Genomic DNA, 12,220 nt, shown 5'->3' on the forward strand with positions numbered 1-12,220 from the left:
CCATGTTTCGGAAATTAAGATGCCTTTCCACATCAAAAAATAATCTTAACTAAGGTTTCAGGAATAAAAAACCTTAAGTTCAAAAAAGTAAAAATATAGATTGTATTTTATGAATCACACCGAAAACAACTATTTTAAATGATATACAACATAACTGCTCTAAGTACATTTAAACTATCGAAAATTGTTCTTTAGAAAAGTGGCATTACTGCCTTAACTTATCATTATATGAAAAGACAATCAATTGTGGTGCCTTAAACGAGCAAACAGAACTAAGTGTCAAATTTCAATTACCTACAAATCTGTTCGATTCATTTATGTGTAAAATTTAAAGTTAACTCTTTGTTTGTTTAGTTTAAAACGTCTTTTCAATTAGATAAATAAAACCATTTTTATAATTAATAATACTATAATTTAAATCATTCGGAATGAATTTCAGGTGAAATTTGTAGCTTAGATAAAAGTGGCTACCAATTATATACTAAATGGACATTTTTAGACAAAAAGGATATTCAAACTTCAAAGGAGCAACCTTAAATTTCTAACACTGCATAATTATCTCATTTTCGATAAATGGGTAATGGATTTAGCAGAATTTATCCCGCCGCTGTCAAAATGTTAATTATAATGAATTATTTTAAGGTTTTTCATGGTATCATATTTCGACTGATGTGTGCTACAAAAATGTTTATGTCACTTTTCCAGAATTTTAGATCAGAACGAAAACAAAAAACAGTGTTACTGTGAACTTGTTGTTTAGTCTGTACTTTGATACCTGCCGTAAATTATATAATTTGTTATTATTTTTGAACACGAAAAATGAATTTTAAAGTTAACAAATTCTTTTGAAAGTTCTAAGAAAAACGATTTTCGAAAAAATATTTAATTAATGTGAATTAATTAGTGAAGCCAGATTTAAATAAATAAATACAGCTGTATCCATTGCAAACAAACAATAAGAGTCAATTTATATGCAATGGTTTTAATATTAAATATTCAAATCAGATCCTGAAGCTTTGTGCTTTTTTCCCATCTATGAATTTTTGGAAAAACTAATAAACATAAAAGTGTGCACTATTTAAGTGGTATCCGCACAGTTAGAGAACTATGATTTTTGAATGCTATATTAGACTGTGTTTTGTTTTAAATTGACATTTATTCTGAATAGGCTTAAATATAGGGGCGCAAAATTTTAAACAACCTCTTTTTAAGGGTTTAACAATTAATTAGTTAGCAATTTGTTAAATATTTATATTTTTAAATATTTAATTGATAATATTTAATTGATAATTGCCTTTTATTTAAAAACGAGCATCCAAACATGTTTAAAAAGTGACAGTTTGTGAAAATAAACAAAGCAAATACGCTTAAACGGACCTATTAATTGGAACTCCCAACTGTTGACTGGACCATTCCATCCACTGCTCTTATAAGAATAATTGTTCAGCATAAAGATTGAGCGAATTGCTAAAAGTTAAAGTAGCCATTCCGTGATTTTAACTTAAGCAAATTATTAAGAGATTGAAAGATGTTAAGATCCTTTAAAATTAAGTATATCAGCTTTTAATCTTAGTAAATTGATAAAAATGGCTTTAAAAATTTACTAAATTGTTTAAAAATTTTCGCTAGGGTCTTCAATAAGCTTTTAGCTTGTAAGAATTTTTTTTTAAAGAAATTTATAGATTTTAGTTAGAATGTTTGGACAAATTAGATACAAAATATCCATACTTTGAAAAAATTCTGACAAAGCTGAATTAGGAAAAATTCTACCAATCTCTGCTTAGATTTAGCATGTATCGTTCTGGTTTTAGTAATGACGTAGTTTTATTTTGGTTTTTTTTTTTGTCAATAACCCAGAAGTTTTGAATGAGCTAATGTAAGGCAAGTTTCTGGTAATCGGTTGGCCCGGTGCCAAAAAATTGACTTCCAATTCAGGCAACTTTATTGGAAAGTTAACTGGAAAGTAAGTCAAAAAAATTACTTTAACCATTAAGTCCAGTAAACTTGTGTCAAAATTAAAGCAGTTGATCATATTTTTTCATTAGAAAGAAAGCTGAACTTTATTACTCCAGGCACAATTCCACTGAATTTTTTGTGTAAAATGTAATATTTCTGAAAAGAGTTTTGTAGACAACAATAGTTTTTGGCACGATCGATTTACTGAAGGCATAGGTTTGTGAAGTGAAGTTCCGAGCTTAAAATATATGACATCAATCAGTACATCACATATGAATGAACATAATCAACTTATTCTTATTTTTGACAACAAATGATTTGTCTGTAAGCTTTATTTTTCTGTACCATAACAGAAACAGATTATTTTAGTTTAATCAACAAACGCTACCAACTTCGACCAAACCATTGTCTTTTTGACAGGGCAACAACACACTACCATAATTATGTAGACTTAAATTTTTGACGTTGCTCGTTCGTGTAATTTACCATTATAAAAATGTGGAATTTACTGACAATGACAGTTCGATGGTTAATGAAAGGGTGCGTTCACAAATAAAATTCAATGTTCCCATAAGATAAATTAGAAGAGAAGATTTTTACAGAACAGCTGACTGAAAAAAGCCAAATTTTACTGTTCCCATGGCATGAACAAAAATATCGAAAAATAAGTAAATATGGAACAAAACCATTCTTTGTATGTATATTTGAAATATTAAAATACTTCAAAAATATGTACAAAGTTGACAGTGACAGTTTGATGATAAGTGAAAAAGTGGGTTCACAAATTAAATTCAAGTTTTCAAGTCTCTATTACTCAGATAATCTGATATAAGGCGTTTTTCTTCTTTAGCTAAGGAAAAAGTTCTTAACAACATACTCTGAACAAAAAGTGTCTTCTTTAACTGAAATTAAATTCAAAGTTTAAATTAAATTGGAAAAACTAATTATAACCAAGCAAGCATTCAATTTACTTTTTGAAGAAACTGAAGTAAAGATTTTGATAATTGTTTTCAGCATTCTCATAGAGAACTCTGAACAAGCAAAGAATATTTTCAAAATGAAGAAAGGAACACTTTTGAAGCTCTGTTCTGAATTAATAAAGAATAACAATTTTTGTTTCGACAAATAGGGCCCCATTTCATACAAATTGACAGGTGACAATTCTACAAATTTATTACATTCTTGTCTGACAAGTCTGTATTTCATAAAATGTTGTTTAATTGTAAAATCTTGAAAAGTGGTAGGGGCCAGTTATAGCTATCATGGAAATCGATCTGTAAAAATGTTTGAATCGATATTTGACGGTGTTTCGCCTTGATAAGAAATACAAATTATTTACTGATTGATCTGAAATTACACAAAGAATTTTTTTTAGAATAAAAAGAATAATTGCGCATTTATTTTTCTATTACAATATATTTTTCTATTTTTCAGACGGAAATTCATTTTCATGAACAGCTGATACTTTTATATTCAAAAGTGAAACGAATAGTTCCACTAATTTGTGTCCCAGTTTTACACTATTCCAATGTCAGATTTGTGTCAGTAAAAATTTGTGGGTGGATTTCAATCAGGATATTTTTTTCAATGTCAGAAATTTATAATGACCTGTGAAAAAATTCCAATTATTGTTTTCTATGATGAAAACCAATTATAGCTTTAAAACTGGCGCCTTATCGAAAAATAGTGAAACGAAACCTTTTGCATTTTGTTTCAATTTTCATCATTTCTCGACCACTCTTAAAATTTTAAAATGTCACAGTTTTCAAAATCTTTTTTATTATATAAAAGTGACAAGGAGACCCAATTAAGAATCGTCATCACTTTCACTTGAAAATACATTATTTATCATTTAAGATCTTTTTACTGTCAACACTAACTTTACTGTAACTGAGTTTCTGTCGCAAGTGTCAATCAAATACTGACAAATATGTAAATTGTTTTTTTTCCATTTCCTAAAGAAATGTCAGTACAACTTTGTCAGAATTGACGATTGTGGAAAAATACTTGACAATTTCTTTATGAAACGAAAATATGAAAATTCTATAAAATTGTGAACTTATTTATGAAATAGATTTTGACATTTACAAGTTGTTCATGTTCGGGCAACATCAGAGACTTCATTTGCAGTCAACTTCATTCTTTGAACGTAAATTTTAAATAAGGCAACTAGTTAGTTTCCAAGTTAGTTTGAAATTCTGAACTTTACTTCACAAATTACTACTTAAAGTTCATTGTACAAAAACTACCAAAAATATTATTGTCTACAAAACGCTTCTCACGTAAGCTAAAAGTCCATCACGATTTGTATTTTGTATTGTAAAGAAATATTACTTATTTCTTTTACAAATTGACAACTAACTTTTTTATAGAAAACATTAAATGAAGTTGTGCAGAAAATATAATTGAACCATAGAGTATAAAGTTCAGCTTACAGTTGAATGAAAAAAAAAACATTATCAAATGTCATTTTGACAGAAATAGACTTGACTTGATAGTTAGGGAGATTTTTCTTAACTTACTTTAAAGTAAACTTTGCATTAACCCATTTCCGGCTAATGCTTCGAAACTGCAACTTTGCAATTTTGAAAATTTTTAGGTAATATTTTCAAACATAAAAAAAAATTCAAAAAAAATTTACAAACATGTAAACAAAGGTTGAAATTATATTCTAAAATAAAATTGAACTAATTTGTATTGGTTTTTTGCCTCTCAGGTGAGATTAAACATCTGAGTTGCATTTACGCAACATTAGCAAATGCAGTAGCAAAAGCACAAAGAAATAATATTTTTCTTTCTGTCCATTTTTGATCATTAGGTAACCAAAATGATTTTTTTTTATAAAAAATTGATGTGTAATTGTGATGTAAAGCAATCGCATACATGAGAGATAATCCTAAGAAATAATTATACAGTACTAAAAATCAATTCCTTTTTTCAAGATATAGTTTGCATTTTTATCTAAAAAAATCATTCAACAATTCCAGGTATATTTATTGGAAAATTCTTTTCCCATTTCTTTAGATTTAGCACACTTTTTGTATTAACATTATAACCAGGTATGCTTTGAGTGACCATGCAGAAATTGATGATAACGTCCAATTATTGTAAGACGTGAACATATTGCCAAATGAACTAGCCGGTGAATTAGAGCTGGAATGCATATTAGACGATCTACAATGTGAGTCAAATGATTCAGAAAATGCATCAACATGACAAATTATTGCATCAGCTGATCAGCTTCTAAAAAGGAATCGACGTCTTTCCAATATAAATTATCAAAAACGTCAATGAGCCATCGAGTTGGCTTTTCAAATACTCCAAAAGACGTATCAAGTGAAAAGATTCTAGCGATCTATAACAAAATATGTAGGTAAGTTTAAAATAAAAATCACCCAGAACTTCCTAAGTTGAATCCAATCCTTTTTTCTTGTAGGCAGTTTCAATCCTCTTCAAATATTGGAATTATTTCTTGACAATGAGGTTATCAATTTCATTGTTGAAAGCATCAATACGCATGCTAATGTGGTTAGAAATAATTTAACATTCAAGACAAATTTCAATGAAATCCGTACATTGGATTTATATTTGTCCAATCAACCAGTCTTTCGCTGCAATATAATAAAAGAAGCCATGAGCCGAGACCGCTTCAAACTTATCAAATCGTTCTTACATGCCTGTGATAACAGTACATTTGATCCCAGCGACAAGTTTGCTAAAGTCTCAACTCTAAACAACATGCTGAATAAGAATTTTATGCAGTTCGGAGTATTTTCCCATCACCTTTCAGTAGACGAAGAAATGATACCCTACTATGGACGTAATTCTGCAAAAACGTTTATAAAAGGGAAGCCAATTCGTTTTGGATACAAATATTGGGACCTATTTTCTGACGATAGATATTTATATCAATTCAAGCCTAAATTTCAAGTTTTTGAAAGGATATTTGAATCGATATTCAATTTTTACCAACTTTGAGTAATGTTTTTTTTAGATTTTTATTTTTTATAAAAAAGCTGTCAATTCTATTTTTCTCAAAATTTTATCAGATGTCAAAAACATTATTTTTTGTTGCACAAAATTGTTTTGGAGATGAAATCATATTTTAGTCGTAAAATTTTGGAGGTGACAAATTTTTTTTTATCAGTTTTTTTGATTTATAAAAAAACCGCTAAATGGATTTTTTCATAAAATATATTTCGTTGATATCACGTTACAATATATTATACAAAATTTAATTCAAGTCTCTAGCGTTTTTGGTTCGTAAGATATTTAGGGTTAACCAAAATGTTTCTGCATCTTTCTGCCTTATTATCTGTATAACAAAATTTATTTGAAGTCGATACCTATCTCTTCTGGTTCTTGAGCTATGGAGGACGAAAAAAACGTCGCGAACGTACGGACGTACAAACGTACATACGTTCACACGCACGCACAGACATCTTTCTAAAAATCTTTTATTTCGACTCTAGGGACCTTGAAACGTCGAGAAATGTCAACATTTTCAATTTGACATATCGGACCCATTACAATAACTTCCTATGGGAAGTTAATAAAGAAAACACATCAACATTCTCATGCTTCATGCAATCCATGAATATAATTTCACGATGGGAGGAGTGGTCTTGTTTGATAATGCTATCAGCAATTACCGGATACGGATTCGATAAAACAAGTGGTACTGGCCACTTTTATCAAATGGATTGGATGCAGCACTGATAAATGCTTGGCATTTGCAAAAAGTTTGCAAAGGAAACACCAATGTCACAACTTGAATTTAGGGCATATGTTGTAGACTCCTTACTGCGATCATCAAATATTCCGGCAACGCATCAAAGGGAAGGAAATCCAAACGAAATAGTTTAATTTGATAACACAAAACATACAATAATAAAAATGGAAAAGCGTCTTCGATGTCGAAATTGTTCCAGGCAAACATCCGAAATGTTTTGATCCATACCACACAAGGACCCATTCTTCATAATAATACGTATCATCAAGAATTTTAAAGCACACAACCACTAGGAATATTTTACTCGTGTTCACCTTTCCAAAAACAATATTCAAAATAAAGCTTATACCTAAATTTTACCACAAAAAAACTCGAAATTTTTAATGAACGTACTGCTTTGTTGTAAATTCTAAATTTGAAAGAATTTCTTTGCGCAAAATGTAAATTTTAAAATGATTTTGTTGGGTTAAGGTGGAGATCGTTCTTTTGTGACCACTGTGAAATGCGGAGCAGATCCTCGTTCATTAAAGCTAGGGCATCATTTTTAGCCCCAGAAGGTCGACTTATCAGAAGCTGCACATCATTAGCATAAAGATAAAGATGAATTAAACAATGTTTAGCAACTTGTGGTAACTCATTAATGTAAAGTGAGAAGAGGATTGTTCCAAGGATAGATCCCTGTGGCACTCCACTCAAAACATTAAGAAATGTGGACGAGTATCCATTGGCCACCACTCATTGTTGCCTTCCGCTGAGATACGAAAGAACACGCTTACAGGACTCTAAAGAAAACCCAAAATTAATTCGCAGCATTCTACAAAGAATTGAGTGGTTAACAGTATCAAAAGCCTCTGATTAATCTAACAGTGTTAGCAATGCAACATTGCCATTCTTAGTTCATCAGTAACAAAAAGTAAGGCGGATTTAACAGGTTGTTGATTGTAAGATATTTTTGGACCTGAACCAAGAATAGTATTTTCAAACACCTTCGAAAGAAACGGAAGAAGGGCAATCAGGCGAAATTCTGTCGAAATAACTGTTTGCTTTTTGGGTATGGGAATAATCTGAGCCTTCATCTATTCTAAAGGAAACTCGGAAGTAGTCAATATGCTGTTAAATATGTAGGTTATATAGCTCAGTATATATGGATATTCAGAAAAAAAACAAGTATTGAAGTATGAGTTAAAAAAATCAGAATTTCAAAACAATCTTTTCTCGAAAAATAACATCCTTTAAAAATAGGATTTTTCATCACCTTCACTTACATTTTTCATTTTCGATGAAAATTCCATCCTTGCCTAACGGAAATTCGATTCGTCATTAAAAAAAAGAAATACCCTAAGGTTAAGTGTCTGATATACCTACATTAAAAAACCTCCCCTTAGCCTTTTACAGTCGACCTTGATTTCAATAATTCCATAGACAAGTTATCCAACCTTGAAGTTTTCAAGGATTTTATTAATCAATACAAATCACTGTTTATTCTCGAGATAACAGATTTACCCTACCTATTTGCTTCTAAATGCCTCTCGGTAGGGATCCAGAGATACGGACAAAAATTTACATTATGAAATGTAAAAAGCTGTGTAACAGTTTCATAACAAATTCGAAGAAGGTGTTTTTTCTATGGAAACCATATGCCACATCAAGAAGACTACTTTTACCATATTTTTCCTATGCTGGGACCTGACATTGAGATAATTTAATCGATAGTTCTAAGCTTCAATACACAAAGCCTTTTCCACCCAACATTAAATTCTCCAGCAATTTCTATTTGGAACTACTTACTTCCTACATTAAGTTCTCTGTCGTCTGCCTAATGACAACACCTATGCATCAACTTGTCCTAACAGCATCACTAGGTTTTTATGCGTGTTACATCCCTTTGCGAATCCCCTTCAAATATGTAGGTACCTGTTCCTACCACCAAAGCGTCTTCTTTTTTTTAAAACCTACACTTACCAAAACATTCTCATCCATTGCGCAATCTCTCTCCAGATAGATGTAAAAATGTCACCCCCAGAAAATCAAGAACCAACAAAAGAAGAAAATAAAACAATCATCGTTCTTCATTATACTCTTCATCGCTCATTATCATCATCAAACTTTATTCGTTTTTCGTCTTTTTAAGATTGTTTCAACAAAATTTACGACATTCACTTTTGGCCAAAAATATAGAACTTATTAAAATTACAAAAATAAAAGAAAGGAAATAATATTGTATATATAACCTACATATATATATAAATCGCGCCTTCTAATCAGAGAAGCTGTCGCTCCAATATGTCGTCGTCAGCGGTGCCACACACTTGAACAGATCCTTGCCCATGGATAGTGATTCTAAGTCACCGCGTTTCTTTTGTGATGTATCGAAGCCGGGACAATTGGACTCGGAGTGCTTCTGGAGTCGGGTCTCACTGGTGAAGGCTCTCTTGCACTTCTCACAACTGAATTGGGCAACGGTGTCCTTGTGCACTTCCTGCATGTGTCTTCGACGCTCAGTCTTGTTGGGGAAGTGCATGTTGCAGGGTTCGCAGTTGAGAATCTTCAAGCTGGTGTGCTTTTCCATGTGGGTTTTGAGACTGCTCTGCATCTTGAACTTGCGGCCGCACAACTCACAATCGAAGCTGGAATGCAACGTCTTTTTGTGCTCCCTCAGTTCCTCACGGGAGTTAAGGGTTTCATTGCAAACGGTGCATGTCAGATTGGCGGGCGGTTTGTCGTCCGGCGTCTTGCCGGACTTCCTTCCTCTGCCGCGTCGCTTCTTCGGAGGCGAGTAGTTCTCCTCACTGCCACTACTGAAATCTCCGGCAGCTCCTGAAGGAGCTGTGGGGTCGCCTTCGTGGTCTGTCTTGCTATCGTTCAAGTCCGGATCTGCCTTTATGGACTTCTTTAGGGGCGTTTCCTTCTTCATTCCCGGCGTCCTGGACTTCTTCTCTAACTTCTCGCTCTTGACCTTCGGAGTACTGTACTTCCGCGAACGACGTCCGCGTCTCTTCAACAGCGGCTTATCATAGTCCGAATCCGAGTCCTCGGCTGACGGCGGCGAAGCATCGGACAACTTGAAGTCCTGGTCCTGGGGAGCGTCGGGGATGTCCTCCGGATCACTGTCCACATAGCTGGTGACTTTTCGGACCTTCTTGATAGACGTCTCCAGAACCTGTCGCAGCTCCAGGTCTGTCTGTTCGCACTGACTCTTCAGAGCGAAGGCAGCATTCACACTGCTCACACACACGCGGCAAATGAACTGTGGCAGAAAGTCCTTGCGCTGAATGTTGACAGTCGGACAGATGTCCATCAACTTGTCGGCATAGGTCTTTTGGAATTCCTTCTTGAAAATGCTCACCAGGTCTGCGGTTGTCGTGCAGACGCGACACTGGTTCTCATCGACTTGACCCAGCGAGTTTTTGCTTCCCTTCGTCGACTTGGGAGTGGATTTGGAGAGGTTTCCTTTGATGGGAGTAGCAAGTGTCACCGAGTGCAGCTTCACTTTGGGGTTGTTCTTCTTGATCGAGTTGATGGTCTTGTCAGAGGGATAAATGACCTGTCCATTGATTACCTTGGTGCCGGGCTTCCTGCCACGACGTTTCTGATTCCTATCTGGCGAATCATCTTCCTCCTCTTCGTATTTCACATTGTCCGGAATGCGGCGCTTCTTGGGCACCTGCGAGATGGTCTTCTCCGCCCGTCGTCGGTCGGCAGAGGCTGCCATCGGATCTATAATATCTTCTTCTTCCTAGAGGGATTCAAATTGGCATTAGCTACAAGTTTCTAATTGGAATTTTCAAAAAAAAAGAGAGAACTAACCTGAAGGAAGTCACTGGCGTTGAAGGTTATGGCTGGGTCGTCGGCAGAGAAGCCATTCTCTCCGGCTACCGGCAGGAGAATCGTATTCTCGTCGATATTGGGTTCTGGAACTGAACCAGAATCGCCTTTAGACACCTCGTCGATTGCTTCCTCCTCATTGCTGTCGGCAGTCCCATGCGACATTTCAACCGCTCCGCCACTTATGTTTGTGTTTTCTCCAGCTTCGTCGTTATCGGCCACTTCGAGCACGGATGAGGCAGCAGCGTCGGCGGAGGGAAAAGAGGATGATGCTGCAGCGACATCAGCATCCATATCGGCTTCGTCGTTGGTGGCGGGATTAGTGACAGCGAGCTCTTGGGTGTTTTCTTGGTCTTGGGAGGCCTCTGGCATATTAATATCTTCATCCATTGTCGCTAATTCTCCCCGAAAATTCCTTCACTTTTCACTTAAATTAGTCTTTTCGCTTCTTGCGATTTGAGCACTTTTCTTGTTAAAAGAAAATTTATAAACTTTTTCTTTTTTTAATAATTTTTTTTCAATAAATTACTCTCGTGTCAATTGTGAACCCTGTAAATAGACACAACAACATTCCACCGTTCACAATAGAATTGAATTTTTGCACAAACAAAATTTCAATTTCACTCAATGCAATTTCAAAATTAATTTATTCATATGTTTAATTGGTTTATCACACAATTTTTATTAAGATTTTAATAAGAAAAATAAAATACGCGGCAGACACAGTGGTGGCGATTATGTTATACGGCCATTTTGGATAAATGCGAAATCGAATCGAAATGAAATGAATTTTTCTACATTAAATGCGCACTATTGTGAATGAAGAATTTTGCTTCTATTGGTTTGACGCTATGGGTGCGAGAGGAGCACAACACGAGAGTTGATATTGATTTTTTCACGGGCAAACAGGATACAGTCTAGAATGTTGTGTTTATTAGCAACGAGAGTGAAGAGAGAAGTTATATAGAACTGAATATGAGAAGACAACACAAACAGAAAGACAGGTAAAGTAGAAGAAACTAGAAAATATTTTTAATTGGAAATGTTTACATAAAGGCGGCAATTTTTATTTCACAATAAAACACTTATTTATTTTCAATTAAGCCTTTAAGAAATGATTATTGCAATGGAAATTGATTAAGTAAACTTTAAATGTATTGTTTTTGCACCTTTGGATGATGTAAATCGTGGGAATATAAAAATAAAATAAAATTAGCGTCACTGTGATTTTCTTCACGTCTGATATTCATGCGGAAATATAAAATACTACCGCAGAAAGAGAAAGATGGTTGAGTGAACAAAATAAATATGTATACCTTTTTCATTTTGGAATTGTTTTATTGTTTTCTTGTCAAGTGTTTGTTGTACACTTCGAATCAAAAATATGGAATACAGTAGCGTTGCTAAAATATATTTAGAAATGATATGGAACTTTTCACAGAAGGTTTGAAAAAAATATGGTCATGCTCTGAATAGATTAAAATGAAGCTGAAGTTTGGCTGAGAATTGTTAGAAAATTGAAAATTTATTAAATACATTTTTTTGAAAATTGCTCTTATACCGAAACTATTGACACTTGGGGTAACCACACCTAGCACTCAGCGTGTGAACTTTCAATTTAAGATAGATTTATTTTCGATTTGACGTTCAATGGATTTTCCGAAAGAAGAGAGTTACTTAAAAAATATTAATTTTACCAAATAACTT

The 12,220-nt window shown here is 33.6% G+C and overlaps 1 protein-coding gene across 1 annotated transcript; it reads right to left on the minus strand.

Moving 5' to 3' along the window:
- Window positions 1-8,753: 8,753 nt before the first annotated feature.
- LOC129950899 (myoneurin) lies at window positions 8,754-11,778 on the minus strand. The gene is made up of 3 exons (XM_056062839.1): window positions 11,683-11,778; window positions 10,496-11,062; window positions 8,754-10,424 (listed from the first exon to the last, which is right to left on the minus strand). Exons 2-3 carry the CDS (start codon window positions 10,901-10,903, stop codon window positions 8,946-8,948), a joined length of 1,887 nt encoding a protein of 628 aa, XP_055918814.1. The 5' UTR covers window positions 10,904-11,062; window positions 11,683-11,778; the 3' UTR covers window positions 8,754-8,945.
- Window positions 11,779-12,220: the final 442 nt, after the last annotated feature.

Source organism: Eupeodes corollae, chromosome 3 (genome assembly GCF_945859685.1).
Source record: "Eupeodes corollae chromosome 3, idEupCoro1.1, whole genome shotgun sequence".
NCBI lineage: Eukaryota > Metazoa > Arthropoda > Insecta > Diptera > Syrphidae > Eupeodes > Eupeodes corollae.